This window comes from Colletes latitarsis, chromosome 7 (assembly GCF_051014445.1).
Source record: "Colletes latitarsis isolate SP2378_abdomen chromosome 7, iyColLati1, whole genome shotgun sequence".
Classification (NCBI taxonomy): domain Eukaryota; kingdom Metazoa; phylum Arthropoda; class Insecta; order Hymenoptera; family Colletidae; genus Colletes; species Colletes latitarsis.
In genome coordinates, this window is record NC_135140.1 from 14,141,512 (window position 1) to 14,161,228 (window position 19,717).

Here is a 19,717-nt window from a genome sequence, read left to right on the forward strand (position 1 = left end):
TAGGGTCCATAAAGATTTGAAAAGGAAGTGGTTGAAGGCGATAATCGATTCTTTTGCGAAGACTAAATATGCAAATAGAACAGTAAGCTCCCGAGCATTATTTCTATTTACGTTCATTAAAATACCTCGACGTTTGCAGAAGTTAAAAAATCGGAGGCATTACTTTCCATTCAACCTCGTTACCACCAGTTCCAGAGGATCAAAATGGCTTAATTCGAGAATTTAGTTTCTTAAATTGAATTACCTTATGGTTCTCAAGTTGGATCGGTCGAAATTATGGTTTCTCTCTTGGAACAAAAACGTCACAATGCGAAAAATGTGGAAAATGAGACGGAGAATGGACAAAGAACGGTCCACGAAATATGGCGTTGCGGGTTTAAATGTAATAGGAAATATGATATATCAAAACCTACGTTAAAATGTAAAATTGATAAAAAGATAGTCACGTTTTAGAGCTTGAAACACGCCTCTTTGGGATACCTGAAATATCTGCTCCTCCAATTTTGAAAACAAAACCGCGAATGTCTGTAACGGTATCTGGCAGTCCTCGTAACAATGGAGCTGAAAAAAAAAGAACAGAAAAGATGGATCATTCGGTACAATTTGGCCCGAGCCACAATTTAGGCCTACCAACTGACTTTTTGTAAAATTCAAAAATAGGTTTAAAGTACACCGGAGCAAGCCATATTCCAGAATAAAGATTCCACCACGGGTAATTGCATGGTACTAGTATATGTGTATTTTAAATCTATTAGTGATTTTTTCAAAAATACTTGTTACTTTCTTAGATATCCAGTCGTGTTCTGGCGAAACATACTGTAATCGCACTGGCGTCCAATCTTATCGCTCGTTCAAGTTTATCCTTCGTTCGAATGACTTTTGTCAGGTGTTGTGTCCAATTTGTTGGCACCCTGTATATGATCCCGTGCGTGTACGGAACACCACCCGCAGTATCTGCGTACTCAGCATGCTCCACGGCGACGTTCGGTTACCCCACTCTGGCCACCGCACCCGTAAAAGAAGGAACGCGCAACGTCCCCCTTGTTCATTCAAAACCACCTGCTCGCCGAGGAAGCATCGGCCCTCCGGTTCATCTAGCTCTCGTCACTCGAGCCATCAGGTTGAAAGGAACCAGTCTCCGTACGAGCAACAGGATGAGGAGCAACCTAACTTCCGGTATCCCTCTGACGGTCTGCATTTCCGTCTGCGCGTTGATGGTCCTGCTCTTCGCCAGTAGCACCGCCTACGCTAAACGTGAGTAATTATTTTTTACAATTAATCGCCAATACTCCACTTTATCCCCAACTTTTCATTCTCCGTTTCTTTGAAACTTTCACTGCCGCTGGTGGTCACCGGTGACCGGCTATTTAAACTTTCGCTGTTCTCCAAATCGAATCAATAAACGAGTTTCGCAAATTTTTAAATACGGACCAACGAAAAATCCTTTCTATAAAATGGTTTATCGTTTTGCAAATATACTTCGCGACGATTCGATTAGTATTTTGTGAGAAAATCAACGTGTTGATTTGATAATTTTAAAGAAAATTAAATACAGGGGAATATTGTTTTAAATTTTATCTGTATGAATATTTAAGAGTTGAACGTGGAAACGATTTATTAACCGGCAGTTTTCTATGTTAAAGGAAGTATTCGATATTTGATTTAATATTATTTGAAAGTTTACGAGTATTGAATTTTATTCGTTGTAAGCGTTTTAATTTATTTACGTCCAACCTTCCTATGCACGGCAGTCAGTTTCAGATAATTTATATTGTTGTTGCATTATCAACCGTGTGTTTTTCTTTCATGGATTATTGGTTAAAATTAATACATTATTTACAATATTATGTTCAGCGTGATTTTCGACATAATGACGCAACAGAGGTATAAATAATCTGTATTATATATTATTTCATTACAATCTCATTATATTTGCAACCAAATAATGAGCATTACAAAAAATAAAAATATCAAGGTGGGCATGAAGGGGCTGGAGAATTATTAAAAGTTCGAAGCATCAGCAGTCCTTGCTTTCTGCATTTGTAAATTTCGTTAATAATTATTACATTCATGGAAATATTGTTTCTCTTTAATTACAAGTCCTGAAGTTATCGAAAATTGACGTACATTAGACCCTCGTTTGATTTTATTAATTAATGTTACGTTACTGGAGCTAAGTATCTGAAGTTTTTACACGTTTTAATTATTAATACATAAAATACCGACATGAATTTTTAGTATTATTTTTCCGTTACAAACTACAAAGAGATTTATTATTTTATTTCATTTGAAGATACATCGAACAAATAACACATCTCCCCTTTTACAAAAAAACATAACAATTAAACCATGAGCAATCCATTATAAAATTTTCTGTATATTTATAAACAAATATGCTAAAAAATACATTGAAAACATGGGCAATGTTATTTCTTATATCAAGCATTGTTATCACATACGTAAATAAAAAATAAAAATAAAAAATTTGGATTTTTTTGGTTTTGTGAGTTAAGTTTTCTGTAATAATTCATTATAAAATTTTCTGTATTAAACATTTACAAACAAATATGCTGAAAAACATATTGAAAACGTGGACAATGTTATTTCTTATATCAAGCATTGTTATCACATACGTAAATAAAAAATAAAAATAAAAAATTTGGATTTTTTTGGTTTTGTGAGTTAAGTTTTCCGTAATAATCCATTATAAAATTTTCTGTATATTTATAAACAAATATGCTGAAAAATATATTGAAAACGTGGGCAATGTTATTTCTTATAACAAGTATTATTATCACATACGTAAATAAAAAATAAAAATAAAAAATTTGGATTTTTTTGGTTTCGTGAGTTAAGTTTTCGATAATAATCGGCTCATGTATTACACGTATCATAATTATCCTTTCGTCGATTTGTTTTCGCGAAAGCTTAACAAATATTTCGAGGGAACAATACGTTGTTTCATAGTCTTTGAGGAAACAGCGTACGTTTAGTGAATCGCCGACAGAAATTGCGACAAATATTGCTTTCCTCCGCGACGAAGATGTAAACGAGAGAAGTATGAAAACCAGATAGGTGTCGCTGTTATGAACCGAGAATCTTTGACACTCGCTTTTGTAGAGCCGGAAGCTGAAGTTTAAGAGGAACTTCATTTCGAAGAGCGGAAACGCGCGACACGGACGCGCAAGAGTACATAAGAACAATCGAACGAATAATTCTCGGTGCTCCACGAACTTAAATTGATTCTATCGCCGGGGCAAACACAAATTATCCACCGGGTGTTACGCGTTAATCCAAATTTAAGTAGCGTAGGAATTGTCCTTCGTCGTCCAGCGAAACTGTTTCACATTTCGATACGTTTCGATCGATTGGATCGAACAAGGAAAATTCTCGAGTCCTCGTAAATAAAATCGAAGCTCATTGTCGCGATTTTTAATTATAAAATATTCCAAGCAAGCCCGATTATCGATAATATACTTCTGTTCGCTCATTCAAAATAATATTCGATCAGTTATCCGGGGATTACTAAATGCTCTATTAAATACACGTTTCCTGTGTAGCAAACCACCCGTAATAAACATAGAATATCATATAATAATAATTCCCGAACTAAATGAGATTTGTATTTAGGATTACTATCTCAATAATACCCTCGTACTGACCTAACTGACCATAATACCCTCGGTACTTTACTTATGTTTCCATATAAAATATTTAGGTACGCGCTTTCATCCACTGAGCCATCTATTATTTGCAAATTTTCCACTCTATCTTCGCGCAAAAACGTTATATCCACTGTGCTTCAAGGATAGTTGAATATTCTCTTTACTCGATTCCCTCCCTTTTCTTCGTTACGTTGATTTTGCTCATCGCTTCAACGTGCATTTTACCTTTATTGACTTTGAAAACGCTGTAGGCTCGTTCGTGTAAGTTTTCATAAATTAATGAAAAACAAAATTGAAGATTTTGCGGCAAATATATAAAAGTTTGCTTTGAAATATATACACACGTAAATTCACCATAAATAAAATTTTACTTTCTGGCCCGGTTCATGGAACGAAACATGAACTGGCAATCGTGTAACCTGATCAAATTAAACTACATAATTAGACAAAAGACTGTGCACAAAACATTGAAATGCCGACAGTATATCATGAAAATATAATTCAATTTAGTGGTAATATTAAAATCTTTTATGAGCTATAAAATGCATGTCATACCATTACAAATATTTTGTATAGTCTACCTAGTTATTGTAATAGCTTTAATTAATTACCAAGACCACTTTTCCTCTTTACCAGACCAGAATATAATGACGTTTTGTAGTTTTTATTTTTCATATGTTTTCCACTTGGGTGGTCATTAATAACGATTGTTTATTATTTTTAATAGAATAATAGACAAAAGAAATTAACCTTGATAGCTGTTAAATTTTGACTATTTTTTAACATTTAAAATACATTTTTCTTCTTCTCCCCTATTATTGTACATTATTTCTCTCCACTCGTTTTATGGTCAAATGCCTGTGTTTCTTAAATTTATTGATTACCGTTGCAGTTACCATAATTCCCAATCAATGTTTATTAATTCGTGTACAACAATAGGGACAGTTTTAAAAGGCATGGGCTTTATTTTTCGCGAAATAAACATTTCATCTCGCGTAGTGAACTTTAATGGTTTGCTAGAACGATGCCCAAGTATCAAACTCTGCTGTATCGTACATTTATTTATACCGTACTGGACAGTAGCATAACTCTTTTATAGTATTCGACCCATAAGATCCTTTCTTTTGTATTTGTTATTTGCCTGATTTTATCATGAATTTTATTTTTGAATAAATAAAATCAAATCATAACTTTTATCGTATGTATAATAAATATTGTTAATAAGTGAATAATTGTTCGGAAAGAGTGTTTTAATACTTTTATTATATCTTGCATTAGCAAAATTCATTATGAAACGTATTATTATTACCGAGGAATACAACTAAACAACCTCTCTGATAGATTATAATGGTGGAATGATTTTTATTAATTTCCAATTACTTTATCATATGTGTTACATCAACAGATGTGTCTTCGTTTATTAGATGGGCAAGTGATACGAGTTGTGAACAAAGATCCGACCATTTCCACCCAAGCTATACAAGCGTAAAAGAAGATGGATCATCAGATTGGTTCTGACAACAAACCACCCTCTCTCGTAACTTTTCCACGCTTCGTTTCACTAATTTCAAAATACATTTTCGATTTGAAATGGACTTTTCCGGTGTTCTTTCTGTCTCAAAAATGCCAATGCTCTCATAAACTTTCATATTTCTAATATTTTTCCAGAACACTTACTCCGCTGTCATCAATACTCGGTAACATCGAACCAAACTAATATATTTTTAAATTGAATATGACACTTTGATAATGAAATTCTTTTGGATTTGACACACTGGAAATAGTCAGAATAATACAAGTAACAATACGAGTAACTATAATAGTTTCACGTATTGTATTTTAGTAATAAATAAATTTAATAAATTTGAAACTGACGTCAGAAAATGAAAAGAAAATGTTTAGTTTATTACATAATAAATAATATATAAAAGAGACAATATATTCGATCTAAATTTTATTAATACAATTATGAGTTTATATCCGTAGGAATAACAACTGTGTTGGCAATCAATTTTACTTTAGAACCACCTAAAATAAATACTAAAACTTCGCCCATCTTGTATACGTGGAGCGAAAAGTTGCAGCTAAAATTTACAGTAATATTCCGCGTTATTTTTTCCATCGACAAGAAAAGCACAGGCCAGTCTTCGAGTTTTATGTTTTCGAAACTTTCCTTTTTAAAACTGTGCCATTTTCAAGTATAAAATTGGCACTCAACCTTTCGAAACTACTATGGAAACTTCAGTAAATATTTTAATAAGGGAATATCGAAATATTGAATCGAAATTTTTTACTCTATAATCTATCTGTTTATATTAAAGAAACAACACTTTCGACAGAATAAAAGCAAAATTTCATCCACTTTATCCCTCCATGGTTCACGCCTCCACGAAAACCAATTAACTAACAAAACAAGCGTGAATATTTTGTATTCCAAAGGGGCAGTTACGACGAAATTACAACAGCATTAACTAACATTTCTGCTGATCAATTGTTGCAAGATCGTTCATCAAAATACCACGGTATTATTTAACGAAACACCTTTATTCGAATTGTCACGCAAGTTTAATTTACAATACGAATCATAATGATGATTCGTGTATCGATTTTGTGTGAAACATGCACAAATGCAAACAGAGATAATTGAAAAAAGAACGGAAAATAACACCAACGGTACGTGAAGTTGTAAAACTGTTATTTCCATTTAAAATCAGCCTAACAGATCGTACTTACGTAAAATTTTACGTGAACAAGGTTGTTTCAATCATGTAACGAGAAAGTATGTCTCGATGTTTGTACGTGATTCGAATCGTTAACATTTGATATCATTAATTAATCACGGATTACCTTTGACCAACTGGATTCTTCGTTCATACGAAGTACGGATCATAACAACTTTTAATGATATTAAAGTAATCTTTCAGCTTTATTCGAGCAACGAAAGTTTATAGAAAAATATATTAAAAACATGTGGTTTCGTTCCGGAGAAGATTTTTAATTGTATCGTATTGAGTGTTGTTCGAAAGTATTGCAAAAAAATTAAGGAACAAAGAATGTGCTCGTTGCTAACGTTTTAACGAAATATTATTTTGAGGAAACTTGAAGTTTAACTCAACAGACAGTTTCGTGTAATACGAGTTATCCGTAATTGCTCTCCAGGCGTTAAGAAAAGAAAAATGACCGAAGAAATGTAAGGGAGCATTGAAAAGTCTTAACTCGTTATTGTTACATCTAATTGTCAGATAGATTCTATGAGTATACAGTGAATTGTTCGTTGGTCAAGAAGTATAGAATCGCGCGATCGATTTTCCATTAATACGCGAAATACTTTAATTCGCGAGAATAAGATACGTTTCTTCGACTTTTATTTATACTTTCACGACACAATTAAATCTTCATTTCCTTTTAATAGTAGAAGCAGAACAACCTCGATATTTCTTCATCGATTATATTAAGAGGCATATTTGGTGCACAGGATTTGAATATTAAATATTAAATTATACACACAACTATAACTGACTGGATGATAATTTGTAATTGCAAAAAATATTGCAAACAGAATCTATAGAATATATAGAATTAACTGCTGATGAAATTGATTAATATTGCATTTCCTGTGACGCAACAATTCTAATAGCGACGAATTCAATTTTTCAACGATGTTAATTGTATATCGACAAGGACGATCGATAGTTCGAAGTGGAATATTAATCAAGTTATATGGATCATGTTCATGAATCTCAAGTGTTATGTAAATAGTGTAGAATAAAAGAATAGAAGAATACGTTCCAACTATTTTATATTCTCTACCGTAATAACAATAAGTGAAAGTTCATTATAATTTGTTTCCAAACTTGAATTAGAATTTTTCATAAAATATACAGTGTACGGCCACCCCTGGGAAAAATTTTAATGGGGGATTCTAGAAGCCAAAATAAGGCGAAAATCAAGAATATCAATTTGTTGATTGAGGCTTCGTTAAAAAGTTATTAACGTTTAAAGTTTCGCCAGTACTGAATTTTTTTCTCGAAAATGCGCAGGATTTCGGGGGTATGTCTATTCACCAAAAATTACTGTAATTGACCCCTGCAACCAAAAATAATTTTTCCAGAACGATTTGAAATTTTTTAATTTTGAAGAAAAATTTGTCTACCTTCCTGAATTTTTTTCTCAAAAGTGCGTAGGAATTCGGAGGTATGTGTAATGACCAAAAATGATTGTAATTTACCCCCACAACCGAAAATAATTTTTCCAAAACGATTTGAGATTGTTTTTTTCGTCGAAAAATTTCACCACCTACCCGATTTTTTTTCTCGAAAATAGATAGAATTTCGAAGGTATGTGTATTCATCAAAAATGGTTGTAATTGACCCCTGCAACCGAAAATAATTTTTTCAGAACAATTTGAAATTTTTGAATTTAATTGTTAATAACTTTTTAACGAAGCCGCAATTTTTGTCTTATTTTGGCCTCTAGAATCCACCATTAAAATTTTTCCCAGGGGTGGTCGAACCACCTGTATATCTTTTCTTTCCCGGAAAATACATGTAAGCTTTGGAATTGTTTCACTCCCCTTTCAAGATGGTGGAAATAGCAGATATCGAAGCTGTTTGAATTCTCGAAATCATATCGAGCTGCTTTCCTTTCAGCTTTCTTTTCGATTCGTGGCAGAGAAAACAGTCGCGGGGAAGCAAATCGTGCGAATACAGTGGATGGCCAAACGCTATGCCACTTTTTGAGGTCAAAGTGTACCGATGGCTTTGAGAGAAGAAGCGTTCTCGTGAAACAGAGACCAGCTATGGCAATTTTTTCGTTTCATAACGTCGCGCTGGTACGCGTCAAGGGCCACATTTTTCTTGTAAGCGTCTCGCAACAATTTAAATGCCTTCTCGAATGTTTCTTTCAATTTTACATGACGTTTAATGTCAAGCTCTTTGCCCCGTCGTGCCTTCTCGACGACCGTTAAAAACGTTAGGTAAAAAGCAGCGCTGAACCAGAGTCAGCATGGTTGCAAATGAGGTTTTAATGGAAAGTTGTTCCAACAAAAGATATTACTAGCATTATTTTAAACGTGAACCTTAAAATAAACTTTGGCCTCTCTTATAAAAAATACGTAAGAAATTCTGAACTTCTAGCTCTTTTTAAAAGTTTCTTGCAATTTACCAATGGCTTCCTATGAAAGTTACGATACACCATTGTGGAGAATATTAATATACGCGATTGAGAAGTAAAATTTGTCCAGCAGACGTTCCACTTATGAAAGCAATAACATTTCCCCGCAAACTTAGTACAAAAATCTATAATACAGATATAGTTTAGGTTCCAGACACGAGATTAATCATTACGGTGTTAAGACTGTCATATAAGATGAATCGTCTTTCAGAACTTCCGTTCAAAGATCTTGCTTGATCCGAAAATTCTAAAAAAGCAGAATTACGTTGAACGAAATAATAACAAAAATAAAATTTGATCATTCGCTAAAGCAACATTTTTTCCAAAAAGAACTGATTTTTAAACCATTATATATATTCCTTTTCAGATTAGTTACTCTGTGAACTCTAAGAACTGGCGAGTTAAATATTCTATAAAAATTGCTTTCCGTCGAAAAGTTTCCCAAATTCTTTTAGTTATCTTACTGGCTATAATTCCATTCTAAATCTTATTACTCGCGATAATTTGATGAATGGAAAATATAATGGGAACCGGTTTTACTTATCGAGGGTTCAAAAGCACTTTATATCTGGCCTGTAACACCATCATGGCCGATGCTATATCGACTTATAATATGTCTAGCCCTTCACCGCACTCGTGCGTTTCAAAATATAGACAGGAATCGATACCTGATATAGTATGAATTGGTTTAAATAAGAAAAGCAGTAAGACCATCTTCGATCGCAATTTACTTCCTTTCCGTGCTATCAAATAATACGTTTGAATGTCCACACACGTTTCTCACTATTTTTTAAATTAAATCACCGATCGACGACTCAAATATGTTATTAGTGACACAGTAGCAATTATTAATTGCATGTTACAGTTTTTGGAAAATTTTAAACAAATCTATTACTGTTTAGAAAGAAAATTTTGGTATCAAAAAGCACAGAAGAACAACACAAAAGATTACTGATAATATTTAAAGAAATTATAATAACGTTTACAATAAATCATTTATCGAAAGCATCGAATGTAGCAATTAAGGCTTTCATTTTTATGGCTGAACGGAGAAGCATTTATTGAATCGAAATAATCTAGTCTGCAAAATTGTTTCCGTAAACGACAATCGATGATACTGTGTACGCCAATTAATGATTTGTTTTCATTTCGACTTCTAATTAGACATTTCGATCGACATCTGTCAAAAATACTCTGTTATTTATAGTAATCATCTTTTGTTCGAAAGTTTCCCAAATTAGATAATCCCTGGATATCTTCTATTAATAAAAATTGTAATGTTTAAGATGTAAAACGTTATTTCCTCCCCAGAAAGTTTCGAATGGTTCCAGTAAAACAGCTTCACGTTGTAACGATAATGACTTACGCGTACAGTAAGCCAGTACATTTTAACGACTTAATTATAACACGGATTTTAAGATAATTAGGTAATCTTCTAATTTAAAAGCTTGCTCCAATGTTTTAATAATCTCTGGATACGTCGAAAAAATAGTTCACCTTTATTCCAAGTTACTCGAGACAAAGTTTCTTAATTAAGTTAGTTATGTGATTGGGTATTTCTTTTTTCGTGTTTTTTCAATACGACTTGCATTTTATTTTGTTTATAATATTTTAAAGTAACGTTCTCTTTTAGTTACCATCATGTTTTCTCTCGTTTTAAAATCCTGTTCTAAGCCCACACTCCGATCCCATTAGAGAACACGATCCTAAATACAATGTGCAGAATTTCGAAACCAACCAAAGGAAAATGTTGTTTCTTTTCAAGACAGTCACGTTTGACCCTTAACAGAGGGATTAAATGTCTTTCTGAGTACTCCTGGCAGCTTGTTATCCTCTAAACAATCGGCTACTTCGTTAACAATCATGATTCTCGAGAAACTATCGCTAAACCACTGGTCCAATTAGGCGCGTTTCAAGCTGACATTGACATACTTCGCTTTTGGTCGAGTAAATATTACCCCTATCGTTAGACTGATTAGGCGAGCATCAAAGGTGACGTTCAATTCAATTTTTCAAGTAAGGAGTCCTCTAACACGATTATTAACAAATTTAAACAGTACTAAAACTTTCGAACAACAGTTAAGAAACAAATTAAACAGCTGAACAATTTTTCTTCTGGTCTAATTTGTTTTAATCGAACATCCAATATGGAAATTAAAATTTTACTGTAATTTCCCTTTAATCAATTTGAATAATTTTTTGTTCGATAAAATATTAGTTTATCTTCCTTCTATTTTTAAAAAAAATTTTGTAAATTATTTTTAATCGCAAATGTGAGAATAAATAATTGATAGAAAGGTCAAAGATTTTGTTAATTTAATATATAGTTTGGTTATCGAGGTTGGATTCTCTATACTCACTGTGTACGAGAAGGTAAGCATATTATTTCGGAATAATGTGTTTACAGGCGGATTGTAATATCTTACAACGTCGTTTACACCTTGTTAAAGCATAGTAATACGTATGTAATGAAGTTCATGGCGTTATAAAGCATTCCACTCATCGGCTTACGATCTAATATTTCACCTTTATCACTTAATACGAACTGTACTTTGTTCAATAACCATTGTTGCATCTCATAGTGAGATCGACACGTCAGTGGCCTCTATTTCTGCGTTTTTGGCAAGATAATGTTTCCGTGAGAATGCATTAGCTGGTCCATACGTGTATGGGTTATCTGTCCACTCGATGTTGGAATAAATTGCCATACCGATAAACGTTATCTCAACTATAAAACGCTTAGATAGAGACTGATAATGTTCGTAATTATTACGATGAACACTGGTTAAAATGTAAAGTCGAAATTTGCAACCTAGTGGGGAACTATATTTTTTTGAAAAAGTTCAATAGCCCAGGACTAATCTTTCTGATCTTTCAAACTGAATAAAAACTCAATTTTTTTTATATAGTTTTATATATAGTACGAAATTATCGATTTCGTTGCATCCAGTAGGAGTTATGAAACTCTGTACAATCGAAGAAGCTATTAGAGGAACCTAAGCAATCTGAGTTAGTCTGGAAGTTCAGCAATAGGGTGGAAATCACTCTTGGAAAGTTGCAAGAGGGCAGTCAAAAAACAGAGAACAACGAAGAGCACTCTCGTTACGTAATAAATGAAAATGGTCATTAGACAGCATCCATTGACCGATGGATACTTTCTATCCTTCCAGTTCGTTATGGTCGTTATTTTGTAACGCACTGTTATTGCATTCATTACAGAGTGGATTCGTTCGATCGACGGATTAATAAACACCGCGTCCCGTTTTTTGAACGACACAGTTGCATAACTCTTCACACAAGCTCCTAGATAATTTCCCCTTTCTTTAATTTAGATTCGTCTTTTTCTCTTATAACGATTTAAAAATAATTAGCAGAGTATAATTTGTATCTTAGTATTTTGGAGCAACAGAACTTGCTCAAGTTTAAAGCATACAATTTTATAAATATGCACATAGATTACTGTCAGAATTTATAGATTTTTCGTTTATATTCAAATGTAAATACAGAATGTAATATTAAATTAATTCTATAGGTTCGAAAGCTCTGTGGAATCTTTCAAATTACGATGCAACATACGTTACAATATCATGATATATTGTTTAAATATAACATTTTTCTTTGTATCGAACAATGAAAATTTAATGAATATTCTGAATATAATGAAAAATAATAGAATGCAGGTTGGCATAATCGATTGAAATTTTCTCCAATTCTTTTACCTTAACGAATTTAATTAATTACATATTATTTTCAAGCTTACAGAAACTTTTATTACAAAAAGATTTAATTGGTATCGAGGATTTAAGTGTTCTTTAAATAACTTTGCCTCAAATTTAAGTCACATATTGAATATTGATCATAAAATATACATTAAAAAATCTGCAATGCATTTTATAATCAATTTTCTGCATTCGAAAACTTTCCATTCAAAATTATATTTGTAACGTTAACTTGATCTTTTGAATGTCAACTTTCGTTAGCATTTTATACTACGAAGGTTCCGATGAAAAGAGAAAGAATTAAATTGTCTTAATATATCTAAACAACGGTGACGTACTTCATAATTAGTTTATCGTCATTTTCGTTCGTGCAAACTGTATAAAGTTCAGCAGACTTCGCTGAAATAAAACGACGCGTGTTTAAAAATTTTCTTTGAGATGAAAGCACGTGAAATTAATTACGCGTTGCTCTCGATGTTCCATTAAATTGAATTTCAAACAATTTTTATCGGTCTATTATCAGTTTATTTTGAATGTATTAATTGAAATTGGATGAATCGATGCGTTTACAGTAAATGGAGTTGAAAAGTTATTTGTTAACGTTGTTATGATATAATGCATTTGTGAACCATTAATTGTGCACGTAATCAACTTTGCTGCACTCGTCATTCTGAATTTCCAAATTAATATATTGTTACGTCAAGTTCATTAAAAGTTTGACATCTCCCATAGTAAAATGTTTTGTTATCTGTTTGGACATTGCTAACAACCAATCTTTCGTGGTTCAAATTTGAAAATCAGTTGCGTTTACACGGTCTAAAAATTATAGCCGAGCGTGTCAACAATATTTAAGAAATTAATAATTTATGTAGCTGTATTTACAGCTTATGTAATAGACTGGATCCAATTTTATATTCATTGTTGCACGTTGAATGGATCGTACTTTGCAGCCCCGTACAAAGTACTCTGAATTGCATATCGACGCCATTATTACGTAATTATCTAATTACTAGTTATTGATTGCATTGTGCATAGAATTTCTTCAGTCTTTTTTCATAGAGAAACATGACAATGGATTAATGGACTTTTCTTGTAAATTCTATATTTTCCTGCATATCTTATCAGTTCAATAGGATTTTGTAAACCTAACAAAATACTGCTAAAGAAATAAAGGAAATATTGCAATTTAAAAATTAGACGATGCACGTCGAAAAATCAATACAAAAGCTAAATTGAAAATTTGTAAAGGTAAGTTTCTTCCCGTAGCATCTGATGCTATTTTGCAGTAAAAGAATCCTCGACGTTAATCTAATGAGAATTCCATGGTACTTGCTATTCCATCAAAGGGTTGATACTTAGAAAATCGCAAAAGAATCTGAATCTCGTTTTGTTCCTAATTCGAGTAATCGAAGAAGAAGTTGGATAAAAAGTTCATAGTAACGTCGTGCTTTAAATTCAAATAGCATTCGTAGGTTCGTACCGAGACGAACGGCTTTTATTAAATCACTCGATCCCAGGAATAACGTCATTTCTATCTACAACCAGGTCGGCCAAGTTGCTGTTCCTTTACTTTTGCTTTTGCTCCTGAAGAACGACGTTCTATCCGTTTTGATCCGTGGTCTGATTTTGCGGCTTTCAGACGTGCACAGCCTGGAGAATTGAATACGCGTCTTGGAAATACATACTGCGAATCGTAATTTCGACCCCCATTAGACCCACGACTGTGCAACCGTTTACGTAGAAACATCGAATTTCCTCCTACGGAGCAAAATGAAATTAAATTAAAACAACAGATATAAAAATATTAAAAGGGAAATATACAGGGTGTTCAGCCACCTATTAATTTTAATGGAAGATTCTAGAGGCCAAAGTAAGACGAAAATCAAGAATACCAATTAGTTAATGGAGGCTTCGTTATAAAGTTATTAACGCTTAAAGTTCTGCCCATATTGAATTTTTTTCGAGAAAAGGGGTAGGTTTTCGGGGGTATGTCTATTCACCAAAAATGATTGTAATTGACCCCTGGAACAGAAAATAATTTTTTTAGAACGATTTGAAATTCTTTAATTCTGTCGAAAAATTTCACACCTCGAATTTTTTTCTAAAAAGTGGGTAGGATTTCGGGGGTATGTCTATTGACCAAAAATGCTTATAATTGACCCCTGCAACCGAAAGTAATTTTTTCAAGAACGATTTTTAATGTAAATTTTGTAATTTAATTTTTTAATAACTTTTTAACAAAGCCTCCTTTATGAAATTGATATTCTTGATTTTCGTCTTATTTTGCCCTCAAGAATCTAGAAGGGGTGACCAAACACCCTGTATAGTTACACGACACCTGTGATGGACTGCTCAAAACTATAAACTAACAATTAAAATAATAAATTGTCTAAATTTTTTTACTATTAAATCAGTTGGACATCAATGATATTGAAATTATGAATATCAAGGTCTAGATAAATTAAAAATATTTTTTAACAACTGTAGCAAATTACTTTTTTTTTTTGCCCTCTATGGCAACGTAATAATTGCATTTGTTCGAGTTAAACGATTAAAAAAAATGTATTTTTTGTGTAAAGGTCCCGGTACTCTTCGATGCACTATATTGTTGCTGGCATTTACAGTAATTGCAATTTCAACAATTGTATGGTATATTGCACTGCAAAATTTTTACGGTCGATGTAACCGTTTTCCATCGAACGTGGATTTAACGTTTCTCGGTAACAATTTATGAATCTCATAACGGAGATTCGACTTCGCGTTTGCTACGAACACAATACGGAAGCAATAAAACAACGTTCTCGAGGAATGCAAATTCTTATAAAGTGGCATCATTTCTCTCGCAGACTTCACTTGTTTGTCAAATAGGTGACTGATTTAACGACGGAATTTATCATTGCTCGCGACCGTTGCAACGCTTGCAGGAAACGTATAATATCGATTTTCTGAAAATGTGCAACGTCATATTGTTTTGCTTTATGCTATACAGGGTGTTCGGCCACCCCTGGGAAAAATTTTAATGGGGGATTCTAGAGGCCAAAATAAGACGAAAATCAAGAATACCAATTTGTTGATGCAGGCTTCGTTAAACAGTTATTAAGGTTTAAAGTTCCGACCGTACTGAATTTTTTTCTCGAAAATGCGCAAGATTTCGGGGGTATGTCTATTCACGAAAAATGATTGTAATTGAGCCCCGCAACCGAAAATAATTTTTTCAGAATTAATTAAAAAAATTTTTTTTCGTCGAAAAAAGGCACTGACCCCTGTCGATTTTCCTTAAAAATTACTTTTTCATTTTTAGTATTTTTGTTTGACGCCCTACAGAAAAATTGTCTAATACTTTTTTGTAGGTACCTATGAGCTCTGCTTTAGAAAAAAGTTTCATTGAAATATATTCACAATTGTAGGAGTTATGGCTGTTTGAAAATTGGACCATTTTTATGGGATTTTTCTCATTTTGCGGGGTCAAGAACCAACTTTTCGAATATTTTTGTGATTTGTACATATTCTCCATCAAAATACGCGTAGTTTGCTTTTTTAAACATTAAAATCGTCCAATCCGTTCAGGAGTTATGGCATTTTAAAGATTCGCATGAAAATTCAGGCAGGCATTTCTGGCCAGAAAGTATATTTTCGGTAAGGAATTTTTTTCTCGAAAATGCGTAGGATTTCGGAGGTATGTGTAATGACCAAAAATGATTGTAATTAACCTCCTTAGCTAAAAATAATTTTTTAGAATGATTTGAAAAATTTTTTTTTTGCCGAAAAATTTTACACCTTCTCAAATTTTTTGCTAGAAAGTGAGTAGGATTTCGAGGGTATGTGTATTCACCAAAAATGATTGTAATTGACCCCCGCAACTGAAAATAATTTTTCCAAAACGATTTGAAATTTTTGAATTTAATTGTTAATAACTTTTTAACGAAGCCTCCATCAAGAAATTGGTATTCTTGATTTTCGTCTTATTTTGCCCTCTAGAATTCTCTATTAAAATTTTTCCCAAGGGTGGCCGAACACCCTGTATAAACAAAAACGCTTATGTAAAATCGAAAAGAAATTCAATTTTTAATTTTAATTTCAGTCGAAACGTTTGAATTTTGCTTCGAGTAATCTTTAACCTAACAAAGTACACGAATATACCAAAGGCAATGGCGGGAGAAGATATTGGCGGGAAAACGTAAAAAACGCGAACGACCGTCGATATTGTAAGTTACGAAAACTCGAATAGAGAAATATGTTCAAAATATAAAACTGTATCGCGACTGTCAATTTTGAAAGCTATAGAATCAATACGAGATAGTAAAAATTGCATAGATAAAGATTTGCGCGAGGAAACATTCCCAACAAAACAGTCCGTGGAAATATCGAAGTATTTAGTCAAAAATTTATATCGTGCATTTTGGTTACTCTGTTAACAATTCCTTGAGAATTAGTAGCTCCAGTAGGTCCTGGATTTGCAAAATTTAAATTCGTTGATTAAAATTGGACACGAAAAATGCCTAAAAAAACGTTAAACAACGTTAAACAGAATCATGGTTACGAATTGCTACAATGAATGAAAACAAACTGACGAAACGGGACGCATCGAACGATGGAATTATGGAACCTGCCAATTCTATTTACGATCAGAAATAACAAAACCATTTACACTCTGCAACAATTACTATTGGAACAGTTCGCTGGTAGAGTAATCGCAAACACACAAACTGCCACGAAACGTTTATCGAAAATCCAAATATTTTAATAAAAATCGATTTACAGTGAAAGTGGAACTACAAAAGCTTTGCAAAGCAGAAAATTACAGCGCTCGTGGCGCCAGCTATTTGCGTAAAACTTGAAACAGCATTGCCAATGACTTTCGTTCCCCCTTTCCTTTTCAGCGTTTAAAATAAATTTCCTACAAAGTCGAAAAATCATTTTCGAAACGTAATTTGCGAACAGTTAATGAAAGTTTCGTTCCAACTTCTCGTTCAACGATTTTCTTACTCTTTTCCTTCGTCGATTCTTACGTGAAAAGAAAAATATTAAGTTTCAGATCGACTTAACCTCTTGCCTTTTGATATTTCCTTCAGTCGCGTTCCGCGGTTCCAAAAAAGATCGAGAGTAACAAAAAGCGAATTCATTCTTGCAATTTCAGTATTTACGTCGACGACAGCCTTTGTACCATGGAAAAATCACTTTTCGCGAAAACTTTCCTTACGATTGGGTCCTTTTAGAGGTCTTTTAAAGCTTTTAAAACGCACGAACAGACGCGTCCGAACGACCAATGAAAGAAACTTGAAACCAACGATCGATTAATCCTGGCTTCGTTTAAGATAATAATTGAGTGAATAAGTTCGCGCTCGGCTCTTCCATCGATTCCTTCGTTTTTTTTCCCATTTTTCCTGCTGGTCACGTGCAACGAATCGCGTACACCGTCGACTATTTTAGGTTAGGTTCCAATTTATTCGTTCGCGTTTCTGTTCGTACTATTCCCCGGCATTCGATTTATTATTTAACCGCGAAATATCAGACTGATCCGTATCGCGCATTTTTATATTTGCGTTAATGATATATTTCCCCATTCCATAATTGATTCATGGTTTTGCTTTAAATGACGGCGCTTTTTCGTTCGTATTTTACATTCATATTTGCAGTGCTCGATAATTAGGTGCATGGGTTGCTTAATACGTCGATTGCCACGTTTCTCGACCAAAATTACTTCTATCCTTCTATTCGATAATTTCTATTAACCTTTTTCCATCGATTATTGAGATTATATCGCATTTGAGAAAAGAAAACCTAAACTAAACGCTTGGAAATTTTCGTACGCGCCCTACTAATTGATATAATAATTAATATACATAGATAAACACACTGATAAAGCGTGGTCAAACATTTTAACCTCTTCCGCGATATTGGCACATATGTGTATGTTTACTTTGCAACTTATTTTAAGTGTCTCAACAGGGATGTCTAAAATCGTGAATAAATATTCGTAACTAAATTTTCCTATATAATGGATAACCATATTGGGTAATGTTCGATACACGTTATAGGTTAAATCGTCCCTGAAGAATTTAAGACCCTCTGTACTTTTCTATCAACATACCTGAATATGTTCTAATATTCATGTTTTTTCCATCTGCTACTAATAAAGGAAATTAATAATTTTGTTCTGCGTAGGTGGTTGTTCGGCATTTGGACACTCCTGTTTCGGTGGCCATGGCAAGAGGTTCGATCCACATTTACGGAATGACGCGTTTCAAGAGAACGATGCAACCACTAGCGACAAGAACCAAGAACTAGACACGATGCGTTTAAACGAGTTCGCTGTACCCATGCGAAAATTCGAAGGTCAAGGGGAGATATTTTTCCCCCAATCGCGTCGAAAAGATTCATCGAGATTCGACCCTTACACGTTATCGTTCATCGTTGGACAATGGGTAGAGAAATTCTCGATATTATTTACGTTTATCGTTTGAACTATAAAATAGATCTACCAATCGATAGATAGATGTGACTTTAAACACTATAAAAAAGAAATATTACGAGCCAAAGTTGCGTTTGTTTCAGACTAAGCTCGAGATATTTTTAAAAACGTTGTAACTTTCGAAATATATTTAATCGAATTGAATTACTTTAAATAATTTACGACTAAATTAATGATTGCAGTTAACGTCGCATCGCCGACTTCATCAGCAGGACCCGGATCTTAATAACAAATAAGCGGATCAACGTTTCTGTTGCATTTTGAATTTAAATTTAGACAAGACGTGTAAAATCGATAAATGCAATATTGTAACGAAATTCGTTTGTTGCTGTGTTGTAATGTTTTCATATATTCTTTCGACGTGTAGGTAAAATAAATCATTAAATAACTGTTGGTAACGTGTATATATCGTTTACAGTCGGTTAAAAAAATAAACAGAAACTACTGTATTTTGCTATTTTTGCATGCACTTACGGTTTCTTCTCCAACAAATGAAGTACGATTATTAAATACTTTACTGGAATTATTGTAAGCATAGCGTAGACCTAATAAAATGTTATTCCTTAAATATTTGTTTGTACACCCCGTTTATTATTCCTCCTACACGCCCGAAATAAAGTATATTTGAATCTGAATCACGAAAGGTCACATTGGAGAAGAGCACGTGACGCAATTAGGCTACCAGTTAT

General features: G+C 33.2%; 1 protein-coding gene and 1 long non-coding RNA gene across 2 annotated transcripts; one reads left to right on the forward strand and one right to left on the reverse strand.

The window, feature by feature from the left end:
* The first annotated feature begins 1,029 nt into the window (after positions 1–1,029).
* Positions 1,030–19,477, forward strand: LOC143343510 (uncharacterized). Its single transcript, XM_076768479.1, has 3 exons — positions 1,030–1,254; positions 18,722–18,981; positions 19,211–19,477. The coding sequence occupies exons 1-3, from the start codon at positions 1,155–1,157 to the stop codon at positions 19,262–19,264; spliced, it is 414 nt and encodes a 137-aa protein (XP_076624594.1). The 5' UTR covers positions 1,030–1,154; the 3' UTR covers positions 19,265–19,477.
* Positions 13,562–18,782, reverse strand: LOC143343511 (uncharacterized). The gene is made up of 2 exons (XR_013079981.1): positions 18,648–18,782; positions 13,562–14,314 (listed from the first exon to the last, which is right to left on the reverse strand). It is a non-coding gene; the product is annotated as an uncharacterized LOC143343511 (long non-coding RNA).
* Positions 19,478–19,717: the final 240 nt, after the last annotated feature.